At 36.4% G+C, this 24,031-nt stretch overlaps 2 protein-coding genes across 5 annotated transcripts; one reads left to right on the top strand and one right to left on the bottom strand.

Annotated features, from left to right (window-relative positions):
* Nucleotides 1–30: 30 nt before the first annotated feature.
* On the bottom strand, nucleotides 31–23,118 carry LOC135693319 (aarF domain-containing protein kinase 1). Of its 3 annotated transcripts, none has more exons than XM_065211771.2 (10): nucleotides 22,734–23,118; nucleotides 18,008–18,257; nucleotides 16,561–16,644; nucleotides 15,812–16,075; nucleotides 15,526–15,624; nucleotides 13,421–13,579; nucleotides 12,969–13,085; nucleotides 12,121–12,267; nucleotides 4,917–5,114; nucleotides 31–2,089 (listed from the first exon to the last, which is right to left on the bottom strand). In XM_065211771.2, the coding sequence occupies exons 2-10, from the start codon at nucleotides 18,245–18,247 to the stop codon at nucleotides 1,709–1,711; spliced, it is 1,689 nt and encodes a 562-aa protein (XP_065067843.2). In that variant the 5' UTR covers nucleotides 18,248–18,257; nucleotides 22,734–23,118; the 3' UTR covers nucleotides 31–1,708. The 3 variants fall into 3 exon arrangements, with proteins under 3 accessions (XP_065067843.2, XP_088967134.1, XP_088967136.1); XM_089111008.1 differs by lacking the exon at nucleotides 22,734–23,118 and adding an exon at nucleotides 21,816–21,972; XM_089111010.1 differs by lacking the exons at nucleotides 15,526–15,624; nucleotides 22,734–23,118 and adding an exon at nucleotides 21,816–21,972.
* On the top strand, nucleotides 6,617–11,898 carry LOC135693338 (uncharacterized). 2 transcript variants are annotated; one of them, XM_089111011.1, is made up of 2 exons: nucleotides 6,617–6,654; nucleotides 10,825–11,898. In XM_089111011.1, exons 1-2 carry the CDS (start codon nucleotides 6,632–6,634, stop codon nucleotides 11,594–11,596), a joined length of 795 nt encoding a protein of 264 aa, XP_088967137.1. In that variant the 5' UTR covers nucleotides 6,617–6,631; the 3' UTR covers nucleotides 11,597–11,898. The 2 variants fall into 2 exon arrangements, with proteins under 2 accessions (XP_088967137.1, XP_065067857.2); XM_065211785.2 differs by lacking the exon at nucleotides 6,617–6,654 and adding an exon at nucleotides 7,663–7,785.
* Nucleotides 23,119–24,031: the final 913 nt, after the last annotated feature.

Raw genomic sequence — 24,031 nt, 5'->3', positions numbered from 1 at the left:
CTTTTGTGTCAATTTATAGCCGTAATCACGTTTTAAGGTTTGGAAGGCTCTAATTAGCTCTTGCGTTAATCGGCTTCTTTGATATATCAATTTTGAGCTACAGGAAATTTGATACTGCTCCATCAATTGATAGCTGTAATCAAGTTTTACATTCTGGAAGGCTCTAATTAGCTCTTGTGTTAATCGGCTCCTTTGACATATCCATTTTGAGCAACAGGAAATTTGATACCAGACACTTGTCTTGCTCCAAAAAATGACCGTATAAGGCAATAGGCATATATGGCTTTTTTGTTTGCTTAGGCATGTATATATTGTTTTTTGTTTGCTTAGTGGTCTTTGTGTGGTCCATCTATCAGCATTTTTCATTTTTCCTGGTAGAAGGATATCATTTTTGTCTTCATTTCAACTTCAAGGATATGACATTTAGAGTACTCTTCAAAGTTCCACAAATGTATGCTGATGAGGATATATAATTTGGATATATAAGTTTTAAGAGTTGGTCTAAAAGAAACCCGTTGTGTAGAAATAAAGAAAGTCTACATCTAATGGAACAACTAGACCTGGTATAAGCTGGGCAGAAAAATAAGAATAAGTGAAACTGTGAAGTGAAACCTAAAGGTTAGTCATGTAACCAAGTTTTAAGAAAAATTTGGATTTTGGAAATTCTTAAAAAAAATTCACACGATGAAGACCTAAAAGCCCTGAAGAAAACCAGAAAAGACAGAGAACTCAGAGAAACATTTGTCAACTTTAAATTACTGGCTAGCCTTTTAAGTTACCCAACAGTTGCCTGAGATGCTGATTAAATGCTAGAATACTTGCTTAAAGTGTCTTGCGCAACCGGAATGCTAAGCGGCAGTTGTCTTGTACAGTTGACTGTGTTGTATTTTCATGCTGTACGATATTAGGCTGGTCTTTTGAATAATAAATGCAAAGTGTGTCGGTTGGGCAAGAACTTTTAGCAGGAAATCAATCCAGGATCAGGACCAAACACACTGCATGCAGGGAATGATTTAAAAGAGTAACCCCTTTATTTGGACAAGCTAGTCAATTTTTTGAGCAGGACTAAAACCTTGATTTTTTTTATTTATTTGCAAATTTAATACATCTGATGCACCTTTCAGACCCTTTTTTAGTTTAAAGAAAATACTTTTGTACAATTTTCAATATGATTTCAATTGAAAATGTTTAATTTAATAATTCAAAGACTATTGTCACTGACACACTTTTGGACACCTTTTATGTAACATTCAGGGGTTATGTCTGTGTTTTTCTGACAATGCTATTATTTTGTGCTGCCAAAGAGACTAGAAATTATGATTACACAGCTAAAACCTCAAAGACAGTATGAAGACAAACATTGCACCCTTTTCCTAGGTTTTCACGAAAGCTTTCGAAATTCTGTTTCATTGGCCTGATGATGAATAGCACTTGCGTGAAATATGTGCCTCTGAATCCCAATGTAAATTTAACAGCAAAGCAAATCACATCCTTGAAAATGTTTTCAAGTTTGGCTGACTGTCAGTAAAAATAAAACTAACATGGTCTGACCAATACGTTTTATGTACAAATTCATCAATTTAATATCTTTTAGATATCATATATGTAACAAATATGTAGAAATGGAAATCTTTGAGAATTAGCTACAAATGTTTTTCCTTATAACATAAAAATACAATTGGTAAGTAAAAATTTCTTGTGGAACATTCTATAGGATGAAAATTGTTGAAATAAACCTAGCGATTTTCCTGATTGGGGAAATAAATAACGTCAAAATGCCTGATAACTGGTTAGCATAAGAAGACATTGATATTTGGTACAAAGTTATTCTCATTTCGTCAACTTTTGCTCGCAGCTGAACACTAAACCAGCAAAAAAGACCATTGCAATTTGATAAGTCATATTCCTTAACTGCACGCAAGCAGCACTTGGACAATGTCACAAACGACCTCGTTGCTGACAGCTTTGAATCAATTCCTCGTAGCAAATCGTTGGTTTTTAAAAGTAAAATCATTTGTCTTGGTACGCGATTCAGTATCTCCGTTATCTCAGGTATGTATTTGACTGCAAAGTTCTGGATCTCTTTCATCTGCAAGGAAGGGTTATTGTATTATATTCATTCATTCATATTATATTGTATTACGCGAGAATCTTAATACAGAAGCTTTAGCATTAACGATTGATAAACAGAAAGGGAGAATGGTGGCAATTGCAAAAATTTATTCAGGCTAAAAAAATTTTACTTCAAGAATATCGAAATTATCGTGGCAGCAATCCGGCAGTAACTCCCCGGTAAGTCAAAATTAGAATCTGGACGAATGAACGTTGATGTGGATGTTTATAATAGTCCTGACAAGATACTCTCCTCTTGAACGGTAGAACAGTGCATTCTTGTGGATTTCATCCTTGCAAATTCTGAGAAAGACTATACGAGTGTGTGGCCATCGCGGCATTAAGTGTTCTGAATAAAAGAGGCCTCAAAAGACTTTGGTATCCCGTGAGCAATCTTCTGAAGATCAGTTTAGAAGTCGTGGGTGTTGAATACTGATAAAAATACCTACAAGTAGGAAGATGTTTTCTGACAAAAGATCGATTGGGAAAAATTTAACAAACATGTTGATTTAGGAAATTTGTGGACTGCAACCATGCCGCGAATAAACAATCGCAAAGAGTGGCAAAAGTTGGGTAGGGTTTCGTCCCGTGACTACTACCATTGTGGAATGTCTCATTCGTCTCATCGAATCAAAGTGTCTGGTATTTTATTTGGATGATTGTCCAGAGGAGAGCAGCTTTCTAGCACGTGAATGGTAGGTTTTGTCTTGGAAACTTGTTTTTCGTCTCAACGTACAACTTTCAGTTTTTAGACTATTTCGTATTGTTTCTGTCAGCGTTTTGCCCTCATATATTTCGAAGAACTTGAAAATAGAATCCACAAAGCGAAGTAAGGCTTCCGCGCTGTATAAAAATCGAAATCTACCGTAAACCCTTGAATCTCCCCTATCTAATATAAACCATCTTCGAATTAGCCCTTACCCTGGAAGTGAAAATTATAAAAAGCCCCTACCCAGAGTCTAGAAAATATTACGGTCGCACGGTCATTGACCGGAGGAAGGTTTGAGAAACAAAAGAAGGTTGGAGGAAAGTTTTGGTAAAATAGAATTTTAAAAAATAGTTGAGACAACCTATTTTGCACTTGTTTCTTTGTTGCGCTTTTAAAACACACATTGAATGTGTGGCAGAGTCGAATGGTGAATGGTGGCACGAACAGACACAAATTTCTAGGCCATGCCCTTTTACTGCCAGAAAATATATCTGAAAAGAGAATGCTGTTCGTGTTCCATGTTTTAAAATTTTTCAATGTATATTATACTATTTTTCAATCTATTTTATTATTCGACATTCAATAAGAGATATTATTCTTGAGCTGTAATGTGATTGGTTTCTAGCAAAGTTTTTGTCGTATGCGGTAATAACCATCGACCCAGACACAGCTTTGTCTCGATTTATTGCGTCTGTCACCCCTTATGGCCTAGCCACTCCCTAGCCACGCCCTGACTACGTTGATTGCTTGAAAAATTGGAGGAAGGTTTTGACGGGGAAAAATTTGACCGGAGGAAGGTTGAGGACATTTCTGGACTATGCGCCTACCTACGAATGAGCCCCAAGCCAAACATGCCAACTTTTACAAAACATGGTTTTAGTCAGTACTCAAACTTTCTTAGGATGTTCTTGCGACCAACCTTGGCATTATAAAGCAATACGCATTTCTTTAAAGAAAGGTCTAGAATGAACTCAGTCGCATAGATGCGAGTCCCAGTTTAGGCTATGATAGCAGTTGTTGAAGCCTAGGATGCATTCTAATTGGCATTAACAGAAAAAATTAGTTACGCAGTGAAACAGTTTAACGCAGCTGTTCTGCGTGGTGGAAAATAACTTCTGAAAACAAAACATAATTACATTCTTTGTTTGAAAAGCTCAGTAATGAAATTTCAAAATTTCTTTCATCTGAAATTTCAAAATTTCTTAAAAACCAATTTTTTATTAAAACGTATAATCAATGAAAAAACGCGATAAAAAGAATTAACTGAAACATTCTCTTAATGTTCTTATTGCCAAAAAATATTCTTATACAGAATGTTTTTTTGCTCAAAGTGAACTTGAAAATAGAGAAATTATTAGAAAACGAGCTATTTGTTTGGTGAAATCCAAATAATTTTAATGTATGTATGGTGGAAATCAGATATCTCCCTCTTCTCCCCTCTTCTTTGAATCAGAAATTATCGAAAAGAACCCAACATTAATAAGCACCAGATGGGCTAATTCGATGACTTATAGTACTTTTACTGAAACTGTTTCCATGAGCGAAAAAAGAAAACGTAAAAATACGAGTAACATAAAAACGAAAAAAAACGGAAAAAGTAATCAATTCTTGCGAGGAAAAATCACTTGGGTCCAGGAATTGTTACGAAAAACAATACTTGCTACATTGACTGTTAAAAGGGGCCCTAAAACCCGATCTGCTTCCAGCTGCCTGGAATGAGGGGTTTTTCGCAGACCTATTCAGATGTTTTGTTAGGGGGAGCCATTTCCTCACCAAAAAGAAACCGCTTTTTCTAATTTTGGTCGACAATGTCAACGATTGGTGCCATTTATTATTGGACGGGCCTGTTTCGTCTAGCTGAATCGCTGACTAATCAAATTTATCGTCCAACTCCATGGAAGTCACCGCATTTTAATGAAAGTGGCTTCATTATAAGGACCTCTCGAATGCACTTAAATTGCACAACGGAGTTGATTTGCACGGAGTTCGTTGAAGATGAAGCAATGCGCCAAATCGAAGCGTGTAACAAAATTCCTTATTATAGCATTTCTAACAGAGCTTGGTTGATACAACCTGTTTTAAAAGATTTACTAACCTCTTGCTTGGAAAATGACGTTTTATCTATGCCTGATGTAATTGCATCCCAAGATCTCGCTGATATGATGCAGGCAAATAGGCCGTACATGTCTCCAACACCGAGGGCGTCACTGTGGTGCTTAATGGCATCCACATCTGCACGGACCAGTGCTTGCCAAAGTTTGCAATACGTCACTCGAAACTCGTCTGTCAGCGTCTACAAATAAAATAAAACTAAGGTAATAAAAGCAATTAAAGGAACTAAATTAAAGTTTAAAATACTGCCATTCAATGATCTGTTAGAAGGAAGAACGCAACCTTGAAAACTTGTAAAATTTAAAAGGAAAGCTTCTGTTAAGGATGTCAATATAGAGAAATAAAGACTACAGTTCGTGCAACCTATCAAGGAGAAACTCTAGCCTTTTCAGAAGACCTTTTCACCTTGCAAAAGAGCCTTGTGAACATGAAATTAGAATACAGAAAAATATTGGCACTTTTAAAACTCTTTCTGCATAAACCCCGAACAGGTATGTGTTCTTTGTCCACTTGTCGCTAAGAAAAATCATTCCAATATTTGAAAGCACATCTTGCAAATAGTGACAAATGAGACATCGCACTGCATATGTCTTAAAAATAGAAGACAGTAGGGCACGTCATTCTAGCTGCCTGCCACAAAAGCTTCATTTTTCATTGTGGGTAGTGACTCTAAAAAAACTATGACGTCATCAAGCGCATGCGCAGCTTTTAAAACGCAGAAAGACACGGCAAACAATATGCGACTTTTGCAACATCGCTTTTACTGATTTCAAATAGTCGATCAGAGAAAAACCAGCATCCATTTCGAACATTGGATAGTCATAGTCATTAGTAATCAGTAGCTGTGGTGAACAGCAATACTCGCAATAGGACTGATAAATAATATCTTCAGAATCTAAAGGAACTAACTGGACGATTTTTAGTGCATGAGAAGCCTTCTTAGCAATAGGTGTGTCAGCAAGCCTGCCGATTACTTCATCATAACTGAGTGTGTCAAATAAGTCAAGCTCAACATTTATTTAACCTCTCTTGGCCCTAACTTTTTTGCACCCCTAGCAACGACAACCCTGCGCTACATGTAGCAACAAACTGCCTTTGTGTGCTAAAAATCGAATAAACAAGCTCGTTTTCTTTCATAAGAGTTTTTCAAACTAAATCCTAAAAAGTTATCCATCGGAACAACACTGAAGACCGACACGGGTCGTGAAAGGACTACTAAACTAAAGTATTCTACATACATAACTATCTTTGGCAACAGGTTTACTCTTGTTATCATTTTTCTTTGTTGATATTTGAGATTTTTAATGTCAATCGTGTCAGATGTATAGACTATAACTCTGCAAGTCAAGGAAAATTTACGGTGACAACATTGAATGTGAATAGATTAGCTTGAAACAGAGCTTGTCGCAGCGAGGATTAAAATAAAGCATTTGAAAATTAAACAGAGTTATCTTTTCTTTACTAATCAAAAAGGCTTCCTTTCAATCAAAAGCGCGCCTCGATATCTACGAAATAGAATAATTGTTTAAAGGCAGGTGTTTCTCTGTCGAAAACTTAATAGGTTATGCAAAACAGTAACTTTGAAACAGTTCTGCATTCCATAACTTAACATCTACATTATCTGCATCTGCAATACGTACAAAACTCCAAAACATTGACAAATATATTGAGGAAAAATAGCAGTGAGGGGATCTAATAATGTACTTAACTGGACCAAAAAGGTAAACATCTCGTATGTTTTGTCTGACATTTCACAACGAATACGCATTAATTCTATTGGTACCTTCACGAGGCTACTCGCTATAAACTGCCTCGGTTATTTGCGCTGCATCCAACGATTAAGGTTAATAATTATATACCAGAATGCTCGAGGTCAATGTTGTACAAGAAGAAATCTTCACAGGAATGCAAAGAGAACAACATTATCGCTAATGTGAAATGCACGCCGTCGACCTGGAGATAAAATATGTCGACCTTGATAATCAAACCTTCAAAAAGACAGGTTAAGGTTGCCTAATTAGATGACGTCATCTTAAGCCAGCCCCTTTAATGTGATTAATGCGAGGTTAGCCCCCCAAACTATTGCCTTTAGAGAAAGTGCTCCAAACAAGGCAAACTCGGATGATACTACTGCAAAACGCTAAAACAGCACTACCCCACTTCAACACCTGTCTTGTTTTAGAAATAATTTCGTATTTCTTCGATAAAAATCAAAATATCAGTTCATTATGCAGTTCAAGCTCATTTGCCATTTTAAATAGTAAGTAAGAAAATTCCTAACAAGTCCTAAGTTCATGTTATCATCAAACAGTTTCACGCGCATTAGAAATACAAAATCTATAGCTTATAATGAAAAAAGTGATAAGAGATGAAATATATACCGAAAATGTTACAAAACTTTAACAACTGTTCGCGGGTTTAACTACAAGTACAAGTCGAGTCAACTGATTTATGTTGTCGAGTCAGGCATGTTTTACTCATTAAAAGCGATAGCTGGGATAAAGCAGGGAGTAAGTTCGTAGCTTGGATAAATCTTCGAGTACTATAAAAAATTTGTACATAAACAAGACAACCTGAGTATGATTAGATTCTAAAGAAAACCTAAATATGAGTAAATGAGCATCTCGATCGTTTCTAGATCGATTCAAAAATAATTTTTATTGATGACTCTTGTGTCAAGCAGTGCAAGGACAGGCGAACAGAAACGAGGCTTAACACTGGGTAGATTGCCGGAATTAACCTGCTGTGTAGCGATATGCAGGTGAAGCAGGGTGAAGTGTTCTTATGCAACACGACATCGACGTTAAACGACGACTGGCATTAGCTACACAGTTGGCTGTTTCTCAAACCGGGTTTGTTGTTCTATCTTTGCGTTAGCTTTGTCTTTCATTTAGCTTAACAAATATTTCAAAACTAATATACGTTTTCTCACCCTTTCAATTTCAGTCGAATTTTAAAAAAACAAAAAGCAGAAAGTGATAAAAAAGCTGAGTTTTCTGCAAGTAACGGTATAAGGTAAACATAGAGAAATACCTATATATTTTTCAGTTTGAATTGAAACAAAATCAAGCATAGCGAATTAAAAAGTTGACCTCTGGACTAATAACTGTCACTGAATGGCCAAGGCTTTTGACGTTCAGATGCCGAGCTAAGAAACGGTGAAATGCCCAATATGTCCTAAGAGCAGGTTGTATATTAGAAGTAAGAAAAAACTCTGGCATAAATTATTCCTGGAAAAAGATTCAAGAAAAAACAGGAAAAAATTATCATATATAACTAACGATGACTGTTAAAGCAAGATGGCGACGGATTTATTTCGGGTAGCTAAATCAATGAGGCGAAAAAACTTAAGTAGCAGTTGTGAAGAAGCCGCCGGAACTCTTCAAACTTTCATTTTAGTGACCTAGTAGGGCATCGACATGAGAAGCTGCCCTTTTCTGCAAACGATTTGGTTAAAGAAATCTAGCTTGAAAGTGTAGCGTTAACTAACATCGTTCACACCTCACCTATAAAGCTAATCAGAATTCGTGTTGTAGCATAACCACAAGATCTGCTGTGACGTAGGACGTATCTCTGTAACTAGAACAAGCATCTCACGTGGAATATGAAACGATAATGCACGATAATGCCAATCTATATCCCAAGATTGGACCGGAATACGCCAAGAGGCCAGGAAGCATAGCTGATGGACGTAATTTTACAAAACAGTATGCTGTATCTCCTGACATGATTTAGATGCTTGTTCTAATGAGATGAAAACATTTGGAAAATACTTTCAATAATAAAAAGCAAAAACTCGACTTGAAAGTATTATGAGCACTTTTGAAAGTGATAAGTGTATATTTGTCGATACAAAGTCGAAGCAAGCACTGCATTTGAACAAGTGTTGCTTGCAATTTGAAGCCACATTGAATATCCAGTAATCGTTAAGACAATTAGGTGTGATAAGTTCGGTATCTGCATGCTAGATAGGATGTTCTATAGCCGAAATACTAATTGAAGAAGACTCCGCTTTGAGTTCTTCGAGCCTCCCGCACAGCGAGCCTCGATGCGGAGAGGAGTCGGTGAAGAACTTGATTCATACTGTGATACAACTGCATTGCATTGCTTTAGCTTTCAGACACACCAGAAACGACAAAAAACAGTAAATCATGTCTGGGCTCATATATATCAACGACTTTGAAAAAGGTTTCCGAAGATCTAGCAACTCTATATGCTGATGATACATATGAACAATCGACCCCACTTTCGTCGAGAAACTCTTGTGCACTGGAGGAACTGAATGGGAAATGGCTAAACAAAATAGGTCGAAACTCGAGGAAAACAGAATACATGAACACTGGCCATTACCGTAAGAACAATGGAGTAGCTGCTGATGAGCGCTCGAAATTAAATAATATGTATATCAAAGATTTTAGAAAACCAAGTAATTATGTGAGATTGCCGTTGAAGGGGACATTAATAAATACAAGAGGATCTCTCATTGATAAAAACAAAAACAAACACCCACCATTGGGTTTCAGTTTGCAGTGTCTATAGACCCTTAATGCAAAGCATTAGCGCTGTGCAAATGTACTGTGGAAGGAAGATGTAACTTTCCCCATTAATAAATAAGGACTTCTTCAAAATCCCCAATTCGAGCAATTTCCATAATTATCAATTATATCTATTAATTTCTGCCATTTGAGAGATCAATTATTGTGTACAAAAAAATCTATGGAAGGAACCTTTGGATCACTGTCTCTCTTAGATCCAGAATCTGAAGATATAGCACCAGATTTTTAGAATTAACTAGGCTCCACGATATAATTTAGAAAACAAATAAAAATTTCATTACAGTGCTCTTGAAGCTTGGAATGGAACCCCTATGAATGTTATGAAGCTCCTTATCTTAAGCAATTTAAAAAAATCTTAAAAATCATTTGACGAGCTACTAGCGAAACTCTACACCCAGAAAATACGGCATTCCTTTAGCCAATGCTAACTAATTTCTACGCTGAAGGGTTTTTCTTGAAAAAACTTGGTTTGTAATATAGTAATATAGCTTGAAATAAAGAAGCCCTGATAAGGAACCACAAAGTTAAAATATAGAAACCCTTAAGTTGAAATATACCAAGCCTAATGAGATTCGTGTGAAGACTGTTAAAGAGAGGAAGAAAGTAGAGTTGTCAGCAAAGCTTGGGAGTTGATTATGGAGAGAAAAGTAGAATCACAATGCAAAAAATGGCTTATGTAGACACATTTTTCATAAAGAAATTCTTCCCCTTTGCTATTGGTATAAAAAGAACTGTGTCCCGATAAATTCCGGTAATTATCAAATTTCAATATGGTGCATTGTAAATATCAAATTGCGGTGATTTGCCCGGCTTTTGTTATATATTCCAATCGCATTAATATCTTTGGCATCAGAGACGCGACAAAGCAGAACTGAACAACAACAACAGGAGAGAGATGGCCTATCGATGTTACGCAAAACAAGATCTGACAAACTTTAACAAACAAACAAAACAAAAACAAACAAGAAGCCAGCATTGACAACAAACTTTAACAAGGAACAGCCCCGTTAATGTCATTAAAGGAAGCAAAGTGAGAACACGGCCAAAAACACGACCTACAAGACTTCGAAAAACTGAAAAACGAAAAATCAACCAAATGAATGGGAAGCCATTTTATAGGGCATATGTCGCATTAACAGTTGGCTAATAAAATAAAAGCGTTTGGAGTGGAATTCCATTGTTTCGTGACCTTTCATTTCCTTTTCTTGAATTTTTACTGTAGTAAACATTCACCCTCGATTCCATGCTTTGTACTAAACAAAAAAGATAATTGTATTGCATAAGCCAATCATGCTCAAGACACATGCCCTTTAACAAAAATCTTATTTTTTGTAGGTTCCTAGCAGCAAGTGTCAAAATGTTGGCGAGAGGAAATGCTGGACGTCGCCGTTTGAACAACGACAAAGGTAAGGGTTCTATGAGAAGCCCAAGGCCAAGCCCACGACCAAGCCCACGTCCAAGCCCAAGGCCAAGCCCACGACCAAGCCCACGACCAAGCCCAAGGCCAAGCCCAAACATGCGAGCAAGCTCTAGTTTGACTGCAAGCATAAACCAAAGCATATACACAAGGTTTCCAGAAGCTGCTTCTAGAGAAGGTAAGAGGTTAGATTATTCCGGAAACGTTACATTGACTTTGAGTCGGGAATCAAGCCAGTTTCACCAAAATGCATATCAGTCAAAAACCAAGCCAACCGGCTGCATTAACCATGCTGTAAGCTGGACGGAAGGTGATGGGGTTACAACAGGGAATTCGCCAATCGTTGAAGAAATCCAGGAAGCATCAGAATTCATATCAGACTTCGATTTGACAATGTGTCGCCTCGAGCAGCTCGAAAAGAAGAGTCTTCAACAAAGGCTTTCAAGCAGGTTCTCTTACCAAGCGACGGAAGACGAAGACGAAGAAAAGCTGCCTGAAATCGAAAAACTTTTTACAGCCTCAAAGCTAAGTAAGAAACAGAAACAGGCCCTGCTGCTTCTCATTATTTGCTTTGACGCAGATTTTCCTGCAGCAGTATTTGAAAAGATAAGCAAGTCACCGACAATGAAGTACATATGTGAAGAGATCTTTAACAGCAAATGCTTCAGCATTCTTAAGGCAATAGCTTAAAGTGCCACTTAGCTCAGTAGGCTGCCATACTACTTATCGATCTACTTTACGATGAACAATCGATAAACTGCCATGGATGAACGGCAATCGTGAACTGCAAACTATTAGTTGCAATCTATGACTTGTAGAATAGCACCGCTAAAAGTAGACATAAACTCTTCTATTCTTTCAATGGAGTCAGTATACCAAGTTTGTCTTTGACTGCAGTTTTGGTTGCACTCAGTTTACTAGCTCGAAGAATCAAAACTTCTTTGCATAATGTATGTGAACAGGCTGTAGATAGTACATGCGATATATTATTAACAGCAAAATTCTTGTCTGCGGAAACAACCATGCTGGAAATGACCTATTCAGCGTTAAAGCGAAGAATTAGTATAAAGGACTAAAACTAAAATAGGACTAAAAAAGTATAGAATGGATGGGCAGTCAGCCTTGTTCTACAGAATATTTTTCTGATATAAACAAGGGAGACACATTGCAAAACAGATGATTTTCAAGATGATAAAAGGGACGAAAAGACAAACCTGATATAGACCATGGTCAAGCATTATAATTTCTGCCTCGTTGTGCTTGTTTTTCGAAACGAGAATATTTCCTGGGTGTGGATCACAATGAATATACCCATTGACAAATATCATCTCACTGTAAAGTTGGCCAATCTTACTGGAGATCTGAAATAGTATGAAATGGCTGTAAGCATTTGGATGTCTCTAAAATGAATGTGCAAAAAAATTTAAGAACTTGAAGCAGACGTAAGAAGTCTTTGCGATCTGCGTGATCCCCGTGTGAAAACTTTTCGTCTGAGACAGTCAGTTTCTTTTGGAACAACGGGTTTGTGTTTCGATCTAAAATTGTCATATATACATAACATGACAGACAAATCTACAATCCTGCCTACTTTTAACACGTTAGGTTTCGCACGCTTTAAAATCCTAATTACCGCAAATCCAATGACAACAGTAGTTTCCAAAATCTTAAACTGGTTTTTTAAGAATCTGCTGTTAACAGTGTTGGCGAAAACCTTAGCTTCCTTTTTAAAACCATTCCTAATTTGAATCTGAAGTTTCTAAAAATACAGCTTTCGCCTAGATATTCATACATATCCCAGCAAAAAAATAATAGACTCTCTTTGTATATATGACATGTATACATAAGTGACATACATGACAGTCAGGACAAATGATGACGGCTGAATCTAAAGATTGTGAAAGGTTTAGTGGCATTCAATTAGCATTACTTCCCCTAAAAATGTATGATTAATACGAAATAACATATAGTTTCGGGAGAAAATTGTACCAATTGAGAATCGTTTTAAAAGATGAAGGATAGGAGATTAAGGTAACTTAATCATGAAATTCGAAAACTTTCATACCTCTATCTTTGACAAACCAGATTTTTCAATGAACTCTAAATCATCAATTCTGCCACCTTCACAGAAATCCATAGCCAGCAGTCTTCTTGTCGTTAAGTCCCAGTGAATTTTAGGCACCTACAAAGACATTATCACAGCACATTCATAATCACATTTACTGATAAACATTTACTTATTTCCACATTTAATCATGCTAGAACAAGGAAATGACAGCTACATATTCGAATCCTGTAAATAATGCAGTGCAAAGGCTATACAGATTGAAAAATCAGTTACATACGCAGAACTTTATTTGCATGCAAACATTACATACGCAGAAAAGCATGCAAATCGAACATTTTAACAGAAATATCATTTTCTAAGCAAAATATATTTACGGAATACTAAAAAAATTAGAGAACGAAATGTTACTAAAGAGCAAATGATTTCAGCAATTTCATTGACATACTTACTTTCAAGTAAGGAAATCTGCTAACCATCCTTCCAAGCATTTCACAATTTTTTCCTTCATTGCAAAAGTCAAGTTCAAGGGGTAAATTTCGTTTTATTTCTTCAACAAGCCACGTGAACTGGAAGTCTGGAAACAACTTCTTCACAACTGCTACTAAAAACTGAAAAGTAACAGATAAGTCCAACTTATTGCCATGTCTGCGGATCATCAGGTCCGGCTAAAATTCGATGTTTCATTTCATAACAGTTCAGAAACTGTTTCCTTATCTATAATGTTCAGTTTTTTTAATTTATCATTTAAAGATAGAAATAACAACGATAAATGCAATAAATATTGGTAACGACTTGAGAAATAACATGGCTTGTCAACAAATGACACTCGAGCAGTATTATTTCGATCACTATTCAACTAAGAAGACATTACCAGATAAATACTACTGAACATGTTCTTAACCAAATCAGATACGCAAAAGAAGACTTGAGTAAGCACCGGTAATAACCAGCTTTCATAACAGCTCATTCAAACATCAAAATGATTCATTAAAACATCCAAAATTTCACTTAAACTCCCAAAAGATTCATTCAAATCACACTGGTTCTTTCAAACGTCAAAACGGTTCCTTCAAACACCCCATACCCTCAAAGACCGTCAATATTGTCACATCGATTTTGATAAATAAGGTACATGCCCCAAAAACCTACGCAAATGCATCCTTTTTCAATAATATTTTTATATTAGCATTTTCATAAATTTTTCTAGAGCAGCCCAGGAGAAGAAGTGTCTAGGACCTCCAATTTTAATTCCAAGTTAACTCCAGTTAACACTGTCCCTGATTTAGCATCTTTTTTCTAACCACTGAAACATAAAGACGTATTCTTAAATATTTTGTGAACTTCTTGATTTGATGATGCAAATGAACAGCGAACATAAACCCATAGTCTGCATAGACCTAAGACACATCGGTACTTTGATTATGTCTAGTTTGCTGGTAATGATGCGAAATTAAATCTAAGGACTTTTCAGATTTACTAACTTTATCCTTGAAAAAGAAATAGGAATGTTGTGTTCAGTTCTCCTTGATCAGCTAACACAGTACAAAAAAATGATTGATATTCGATAATTTTTTATATGGGCCAAAATAACAACTTGTTATTATGACTATTTATAGCTGTGATAAAAAATTGTGGACCGTGAAATTTGTGACAACTATCTAAACAGATTAAGCAACTTGAAGAATCACTGATGGCTGCAAGTTTGCTAAAGTTTCGAGGGAAATTCTGTTAAAGTGTTGCAAGAAATTTTGACTCTTTAAATTTGCTGTCAGGAAGAAAAATCTTTTTTCAAGTCTTGGTTGTAAAAAGAATTAGGCCAGGCATTGGCAGAAATTTGGATATAGAGAAATAGCGTTGAATGTATTTGCTACGATCTCTCAGGCAACCTGATTTAAAGGAGTTTATACTTCAAAGTTTTACTGCAATAGTTTTTATCTACAACCACCCAGTTGCGTGGAGCAAAAATGTTCCTACTATACCCGCTGTCACGAATTGTTGTATACGTGACTTCTATTCGATACACTTTTAAATAAAAAATGACAAAAAAACAACCATAAAAATTGCCGATGTTCCCTGTAATCGGGAATGATAATGATTTCTCAAAATATCGATAACTTATAGAAATAAATTAATCTGTTTCACGCAAAAATGGCAGAATTTCAGCAGAAATGGCAGAATTTCAGCAGAAATGGCAGAATTTCAACAGAAATGGCAGAATTTCAACAGAAATGGCAGAATTTCAACAGAAATGGCAGAATTTCAACAGAAATGGCAGAATTTCAGCAGAAATGGCAGAATTTCAGCAGAAATGGCAGAATTTCAGCAGAAATGGCAGAATTTCAACAGAAATGGCAGAATTTCAACAGAAATGGCAGAATTTCAACAGAAATGGCAGAATTTCAACAGAAATGGCAGAATTTCAGCAGAAATGGCAGAATTTCAGCAGAAATGGCAGAATTTCAACAGAAATGGCAGAATTTCAACAGAAATGGCAGAATTTCAGCAGAAATGGCAGAATTTCAGCAGAAATGGCAGAATTTCAACAGAAACTTACTTCAAGCGTAGCTGTATCAATAAGAGAGTGCGCCAATACATTTTTATGCTGCACTTTCAGGGCAACCGTACGACCATCCTTTAGCTCTGCCTTGTGAACCTAAAACAAAGCCTTTGAAACATCGTAAACATCATTAGCAGTGCTGAATACTATATTTAAGGCCTTTCACCGTAATGGCACAACGTAACCGGCTTTGGTAATAACAAATTTTAACAAACGAAAACTCATATCAACTGCAGTAGAAACTTGCTCTTTTAAGGTAACTAAATGCGAATTGCTCACACACCTGCGCAAGTGAAGCTGACCCGACCGGCTTCTCAGAGAAACTGTTGAATAGCTCACAATATGAACGCCCAAATTCCTGTTCCACCACTTGCATAACATCCTCAAATGAGCTCTGCGGAGCATCCGTATGCAAAACTTTCATGGTATTTACGTACTCTGCCGGAAGGAGATAATCAAGTGCTCCAAGGTGCTGTCCTACTTTGATGAAAATGCCTCCATTCACACAGCACAAATCTCTGAGCCTTATTGCAGACCTCAAGTGACACTGCAATCATAGTGAAAAGTCAAAGCTCATAAACAGTTACTACTACCATATCAAACAAGAAACGCATTTTCTAAATATTGATCAAGACTCTGCAAAAAATTTTGATAGCAACTATTTCACCCTAAAAACAAACAAACAAACAAACAAACAAACCAGCTAACAAAAAAAGCACGAAGGCATACATAAATCAAACAAAATTGATTTGCAATTCATCCTAAAAGAAACCAGGACAAAACGTTTGTCGATGAAGTGTTTGCAACAATTTCTCACACAGTTTTCAAAAGCTAACTGCTCCCTAAATAGCATTTCCTTTTCACTCATGACATATCTTGCAATGAATTTAATTAATTTGCATTTTAACTGAATGAATGAATGAATGAATGAATGAATGAATGAATGAATGAATGAATGAATGAATGAATGAATGAATGAATGGATGAGTGAATGAATGATTGAATGAATGAATGTAAAATAAGCAAGCATACCTTTGACTTTTCTGTTTTAAAAATTTCTGAATTAGCTTCATATTTCCAAAAAAGGTATTTGTAGTCAATTATTACTGACAGCACCTGCAAAACAGGGACCACTTGTAGAAAAACTTCCGTGTTCATAAGAATTTGTAGTCATTTTACCAATATATCACAGGATTGAAGCAAAAAATATAATATTTCATGTAAAATTAATAAAGTAAGATGTATGCTTGAGCCTTTAAATCAAAATGGCAAAGTAGAAAGTAACCAATTCTTCATTAAGAGAAGCAGGACCATAGCTATAGGAAGCAAAACAAATCTTACTTGCCAGCAAACAAAGGATGGCCCACCCATTTTGTTGGAGAATGAGCCCTCCGACAACCCCATTTGAGCACAATAACTATCAACAGTCCTGAAGAGATGTACCATATCAATTTGATTTTCTGCCATTGCTTTTGCTAGATAATCACACAGCTTCTGCATTCTCTATACTACAGAAATTTCTTTATACAATCTTAACAAGACATTTTGCTTGCAAATAGATACTGTTAAAAGTATGCCAACAGTAATGAGATATGTCCTGTAGTCAAACATCACTTTGTTACTTCATGAGTAATATCAAGCTAATAATATAGTTTTCTGCTTACATTATTCCAGTTCTATTGACAATTTATTTTATTATATCAACCAAGTGGCTTAACATCAGCACCCTACTTCCATGTTGGTTACTACATTTTTAGGTTAGGCAAATATCCTGGTAGCTTGTATGCCTGGGTTTTCTGCTACTTGTATGATCTCTTGGGCTACCCTACAAGTTTAGCTTAGCCTGTTGGTTATAAGGCTAGTTGAGCTGTGCTGTGACTTTTTTTTAGGTCTAACACTCTTGACTGCAACTTATATTTTTTCACCATGATTGACATGGTATAATAAGCAATTTCCCACATAGATATAAACATAAGTCATTTCATTGCGGTTTATAATTAACAATCTATTGCAAAGCAAGGATTGTTTTGCAAAAAATTTGCTAAGTAAAACATTGGCTTGATCAAATATATCCCGAGTAGAAATAAAACCGAAAAGACCCAAGGTAGGTCTGCACCTTTTCACTGTACCATAACCCACCTCAACTAAACATTTTTTAAAGTTTGTAAAGCATCCATGTTACAAACGTATTTGTTAATTGATGTTAATTATAACATTTGTGAATTCGTTGTTTGGAAGCCTGTCCTATTTTTTGCCATGAAAATGTCAGAAAATTTCAGCTGACAGAAAAAAAGAAAAGAGCTGCATGGTTGTGCCATCATAACAAGAAATGCCAAGTATCAATTGCTTGTGAACTTTAAGGCACTAAACACTGATTAAAATGCACATGGACAAGTTATAGTCACTCTAACAGAACTCTAACATCATTTGGATATTTAATGTTTAACATTTTATCAAGTTAAGTTTGATGCTTACTCACAGAAACTGCAGCCCTGCCAAATCGAACAAGTCCAGTATTTTCAACCAATTCCTTGACAAATTTAAATGATGGTGTCTTTTTCAAAGTTCCAAATCTTCCTTCAACTTCATTTTCCTTTTTTTCAATGTCTTCATGCAATGATGGTTGTACACTTGCAAAAACGGTTCCAATGCTAGCTAAACTTGCTCCGAGTATAACAGCATTTCTTTTCACAAGAGCCTTTCTTGAAAGAAGGTACATTCTGTTGAACCTGAAAGACAGAAATTTCTAAAAATCCCAGAGCATTTCTAAAAATCTCAATATTGGAAGAACACAGAACTGAAATGCAAAGCTATGTTTAACTACTTGACAGCTTGAAGTGCCTAATACAAATCTGCTGCTGGAAAAGTCAAGCACATAAAGAAACCAATCTGATACTTCAATTTGCTGGTGAAAACAGTCTAATTCAAATATCAAGTGAAAACGCTGTTGTGCAGAGAAAATATAACAAAGGCAAACTTTCCACAGTATAGCTTTCTAGTGCACTCCCAGCCAGTGGCGTGCTTGCTCAAAATTGACCAGGGGGGGGGGCACCAACTTCTTTTGGCACCCCCTAAAGTTACATCCATTGTACAACTCTATTAGGGTTGGCAAATGTGATTTAAAATTAGGTGGAGGTACAATGTTACTATTGTTCGGGGGTTTCATGAAAATGGCTTTGAAAAAAGCAATTTTGAGTCATACTAAAGCTTTTCATCTGACAATCTTCAGAGTATAGAACATCAGAACATAGATCAAAATGCTAAGCTAGGAAATATATATACCAAGTTGTGGATCAAAATAGGCCAATCAGAAACGCAAGCAAATGATGGATGGTTAAGGTTGCCCAATCAGTGCTGCTTGCAAATTAAAAATGCTCCCAATGGAGTCCTAAGGTGAAACGAACTTGTTCTGTCTACACAAAAGCTGTTTTTTGTGATGTATATAGATTCCAAAACTGCTAGATAGAATGAGGATCGGGCTCTGCCAATAATCCAAAACATGTCACCAGATTATAGCTTTTTGCACAATCTGGGTTTTGAGTCAATGCTGCCTGATAGCAGAATAACATGTTTTGCAAGGCGGAGGTGGCTGTTCTTGTTCATGAAGGCCATCACCATGGTGTGTGGGAAGAAACATTTTGAAAGAATAACATTATAGGAACTGCTGGAAACTGCATCTAAAATGATTCCAGCATCGATTTAGATTGAAGTTCTTAGAAAGTATTCATAAACTTTTTTTTACCATTATGCCATAATGTTTAGATCCTTAATGGGCCTAATGAAGTGCCATCATGTTTAGCAGCAAGAAAATTTTACAAATATGATGTTCTTGAAATTTTAAAAAACCCATCTAAAATATTTACAGCATAGATTTAGAAACCAGAAAGATCTTTGGAAATGTTCATAAATTTTTCTTCATCATTACGGCAAAAATCTCAGAATTTTTAAAGGGTTTATTGAAAGCTGGAAAGAAAAATTGGTGACAAGGAAAATTTTGAAAAGTATAAATTTGTTGGGATGACCAGAAAATGCATTAGACATACCTACAACATATGTGGCTCTTGGCTCAATAGAGATTTAGGAAATTATTCATAAGCCTTTTTAATCATTTTGTACGATAGTTTAATCTGTTATGCATTTGAAAACATTGCGACATGAGGACGGTTAAGGTATTGCAAAATTTTAGAAACAAGTTTAACAATAAAACACAAGCATAAGAATTTAAACCAGAGAACAATTCTATTCAAAATACAAAGCAAAGTATCTTCGTAAAATTGAAGCATTGTTCTTTAAAATCTCATCATTAATATTTCCCATAGTATTTTATGTCTCATTTCCAACCTCCATGAGGGCAAGCAAGTCAGTGAGCTTAAGGATGTTCGATAACAAAATTGGACTGCCAAGGGATGCTGGTAGGCTATCCCTACCCTTGGTTCCAAAGTGTCAAGAGTTTTGAAGGGGTATGGAGGAAGAAAGTGAATTTGCAAAGGACTTGGCTATGTCATGTGGTCTTTTTCATTCAAATTTGTTTTTTTCACGGGATTTTTGGGCCCTTTTGAAGAGTTGGATCGCCTTCTGCCCCCCCCCCCTCATTCCTGGTCACTGGTGGGGCATGTGCCTTCTGCTGAAAAGTTTTCCTCACCTGTGGGAGTGGCATTACTTCCCTGTACCATACTTAGAAAATACAGAGAAAACAATGATAACCACTAAAACCAATAATTAGTACATTCAATTCATTTAATTATCAAATTAGTAACAGTATTTTAATTTTCTCTACTTGAGAGTACCTTTTGGTTTAACACTACAAGTCAAATTTCAAACAACAAGTTTCAAACCTTGTTTTTTTAAATAATCTTGCATGTTTAAAGGAACCTTACAGGCAAGACGGAATCAGGGTAGGCTGCAGTGGGTTGCTTTTGGAAACGTTATTTTCACCTCAAAGCAGGGGCCTACACTTGATCAAATATTGGGGGCAAGCCTATTGTTTTGATAAGATGACATCCTCCAGCAGTTAAAGGACATAGTGATTACCTTCTGGCAATGATAGACTACAAACAAATTTTGCCATATACAAAATAAGTTTTTGCAATTATGCAATTGATATTTGCTTGATTGATTTATTTAAAAACATTGTTAAAACAGTATCTAACAACATTTTCAGATCCTTTTAAACTAAGTTTTGGTTACAGTTTGATACTCTAATGACAGTGGTAGTTACATAGATTATGTGTTTTACATCACATTCAATGTCATCCCTTATAAGGCAATTTTCTACAAATCATGGGCAAAACAGAGGTTTTTAAGTCACTTTAAATTTAGAACCACTCTTTCAATTTTCTGAAATGAAAGATTTTATGAATCTTTAAAAATGCATGAATTTTGAATTCAGTTTCAATTGTCTATGCCACTTTTCAGAGTCTTAAAATGGAAGGGATTTGCAAGGAAAAACTTTATTTGAAGTACCCTCTAAATAATGGCCTAGTACAGGACCTATATTACAAAGGAAGCTTTATCATTATTATTTTCTAAATGCAAACATATCTGTTAAATGATTTCCAGAAAATTTGAAGAGATGTTTTCATTCAAATACCCTGTTGATAGCCTCTTAGACAGTTAGAGGACCCTCTAAAACAGTGTTCTGATCATTTAGAGCAAGCTATATCTTCAAAAATAGTAAATTTTAGTGAAAAAATTAATGCCAGAAATGTCTTAATTGGGGGGAAAATTACCTGGGCACCAAATTTCGAATTGATATCATGGAAAATTACCTGGGCACTGTTCAGTTATTGAATGTCAAAGTTGGCAAAATTGTGTTGAAGCCCAAAATGTGAAATTTTGGCTGATTTTGACAAAAGTTCAGAGACAAAAACCTTTGAACCATTTGGACAATGAAGCTGAAATTTTCTAGAGGGCATTGACAATAACTACATCTCACGAAAGACGTCATCAAAAATTAAAGTCAAACTGCTCGCGATTTCCAACCGTGACATACATATTTTTTTGATAAGCACCCGTTTTTTGGCACATGCAAAATTCAAATATTTGATCAGAACAAAGCTCCTAAGCCTTTTTGACCAAAATATAGCCATTTAAAGGAAAATTCTCCCGATCGGGGGAGAAAATTTAAGCTGCCAAATATTTGAATTCTCCCGAACAGATTTCGCCCGTTTGGGAGACAAAATGCTTAAAGGTATCTCTAGCTGTCCTGTTGCATTAGGCCTCAAAAAACCGAGCCAAAAATGTCGGGCGAACAAATTAAAGCCTCAATTGCAAAAATAAACAAATACCTTTAAAATATTTTCTAGTATCCGATTGCGATTGAAGATACACGAGAACGCATTTTATAAGCTTGAGGCAGTGATTATCCTTCCGCGCAACTCGCAGCTAGGGAATTGCAGATACCTCTTGCAGATACCTCATATGGCTCCCAAGATAAATTACGCAGCGCCAGTATTCAAATGCGCAGTAGAGTTTGGATGTCGATTTTCGGATGTACGCCGACAAACGGTGCCTGAGTGGAATCTGGAATTTTTGGGGCGAATTTTAGGTAGGTTTTAGGTATGTTAAATCTGCTTCCAATAAAATCGTAAGAATCGGGAACGTATCGCCGATCCCTTCTTCCATCTTCCATAACGATCAAATAATTCCATTTTCAAATATTTCATTTTTAAATATTTATACAGGTTTACAGATTTCAGTAATAAAGAAATAACTGTTTTACCAATCGACCTGTGCAAAAACAGAAAAGCCTAAATTAAAGAGAATTACAATGTACAATCAGTTAAAATCAAAAGAGCATAACAGAAATAAATATAGAAATAAAATGTACCTCTCATATGGAATTTTTAAAGGCAGCAAGGGACGGTGCCAATTTAGTTTCCTTATTCAGCTCATTCCATAATTTTGCTCCGCGATATGAAAATGCTTTTTGGCCTGTGCATGTTCTTAAATGAGGTATCTGCAAGTTTGATTCAGTATTTCTCATGTGAGCATTTACTGAAAATTTCCCCTAAATATTGAGGAGGAAGCGTGTTCAATGCCTTATAGGTCAGCGTTGCTGTTCCTTTTTTGATAAGATCTCTGATTGAGGGCCGGCCAAGATTTTGAGGGACAGCAGGAGCATCATAAGGACTATTTGTAGTTATTCTTGCAGCTCTATTCTGGATTTTTTGGAGAGAATTGAGTTTGTAGTACACGATACTTACACCTAACAGAAAAATCTTTGTCTTGTTTCCCAGGCTTCCAGAAATAGAAATATTTTTTGCAGCTCTGATCTTCATTTCCATTTGGCTGTCTCATGTGGACTGCGTGGATATGCTTACACGGGATTCCCCGAACGTCGGTGCAACCACAACGATACATGTGCTGGCATACTCCACACCTCGAACAATGAGCATTTTTGACATTTTGAGAGGGGTAACCTTTCTTGCTGGCAACCGAACACGCCACAATTCTGATCGTTGAATTGTACTGTAATGTGAAAACACGTTCCTGCTTTCTGATCTTCATTTTACTGTGGTTTTGTGCAATCTTTTTTCTGTAGCTTGACAGTGAAAACATCTGAAATAGCTGTGAGATCTGAGAGATCCTCGTCGTCGTCTATTTCAATGTCTTTTGCGTCGTTAAAGGTGAACTGACTTTCAAGCCCTGAAACAAGACCTTCAGATTGCATAACGTTCTGCCAATAGGTAGGAGCATGTACAAAAACTGCTGCCATAAGAATAGTAATTGCACCGCAAACTGAACCACATTGCTGGATAGGATAGTTTACCATGCAGTCCTTGTTGCAGAGATGGGCACCATTGCTGCTAGGATGTGCGCAAGGGAAGACATTTTTGGCATACAAAAAATTTTCGTTAGTCTGCGTACTAAACATGAAGCCACGTACATAGTTAACACGAAAACATATGAAACAAATGTTGATTGGGTCATGGCAACGCAACATGCTTCGATTGTAGAATCACAAGTGTTATTAGATTGTTCACAGCAAGTTACAGCGAAGTGTTCTACCCGTGTACGATCAATTTTGATGTTCCTAGCCAAATATTACAAGCAAACAATTTTGGCGCCCCCTTATCTCCGTTTGCGCCCCTATTCATGGAGGGCCATGCCCCCCCTGGCCCCCTGCCACCACGCCACTGCGTCCCTAGCTGCGCAATCACTCATTAACCTCTTATAGGTTCCTACGGTCGCTCTCCAATGCGTGATACCCACTGATCTCAAAAAAAGACTTTTTTTAGAGAAAATTTAACAATCATTACAAAAGATTTTGAAAAAGGTTCTATTGTTTTGTAAAAACGCGAGGCGGCCATGGCCCCCCGGCACCCCCCGGGACAAGATCTACCAAATTCAGATCTCCCTCCGCAAGTCCGTAGACAAAGTCAAGAGCCCTGTCTTTGATGAAACCTCTAAAACTCCTGAAAAGAACGCCGAGAGTGCGAGTCACCCTTTACTCAAGTAAAATTATGCCAGCTAATTCTTCTAAAGTGTTTTCCAAATGATA

The sequence above is a fragment of the Rhopilema esculentum genome, chromosome 10, assembly GCF_057945365.1.
Source record: "Rhopilema esculentum isolate cy_ngs chromosome 10, ASM5794536v1, whole genome shotgun sequence".
In the NCBI taxonomy this organism is placed as follows: domain Eukaryota; kingdom Metazoa; phylum Cnidaria; class Scyphozoa; order Rhizostomeae; family Rhizostomatidae; genus Rhopilema; species Rhopilema esculentum.
Note: the sequence above shows the minus strand (reverse complement) of the source record. Positions and strands in the feature narration are given on the sequence as shown.

Bases quoted from the DNA above. Each gene is read 5' to 3' on its own strand.
- LOC135693338 (XM_065211785.2), top strand. From the start codon at position 7,718: ATGCAACACGACATCGACGTTAAACGACGACTGGCATTAGCTACACAG. The intron at 7,786-10,824 runs GTTTGTTGTTCT...TATTTTTTGTAG, and splicing joins TTGGCTGTTTCTCAAACCGG to GTTCCTAGCAGCAAGTGTCA.
- LOC135693319 (XM_065211771.2), bottom strand. From the start codon at position 18,247: ATGTACCTTCTTTCAAGAAAGGCTCTTGTGAAAAGAAATGCTGTTATA. The intron at 13,580-15,525 runs GTAAGTTTCTGT...GTTACTTTTCAG, and splicing joins TTGATACAGCTACGCTTGAA to TTTTTAGTAGCAGTTGTGAA. The intron at 13,086-13,420 runs GTAAGTATGTCA...ATGTCTTTGTAG, and splicing joins GCAGATTTCCTTACTTGAAA to GTGCCTAAAATTCACTGGGA.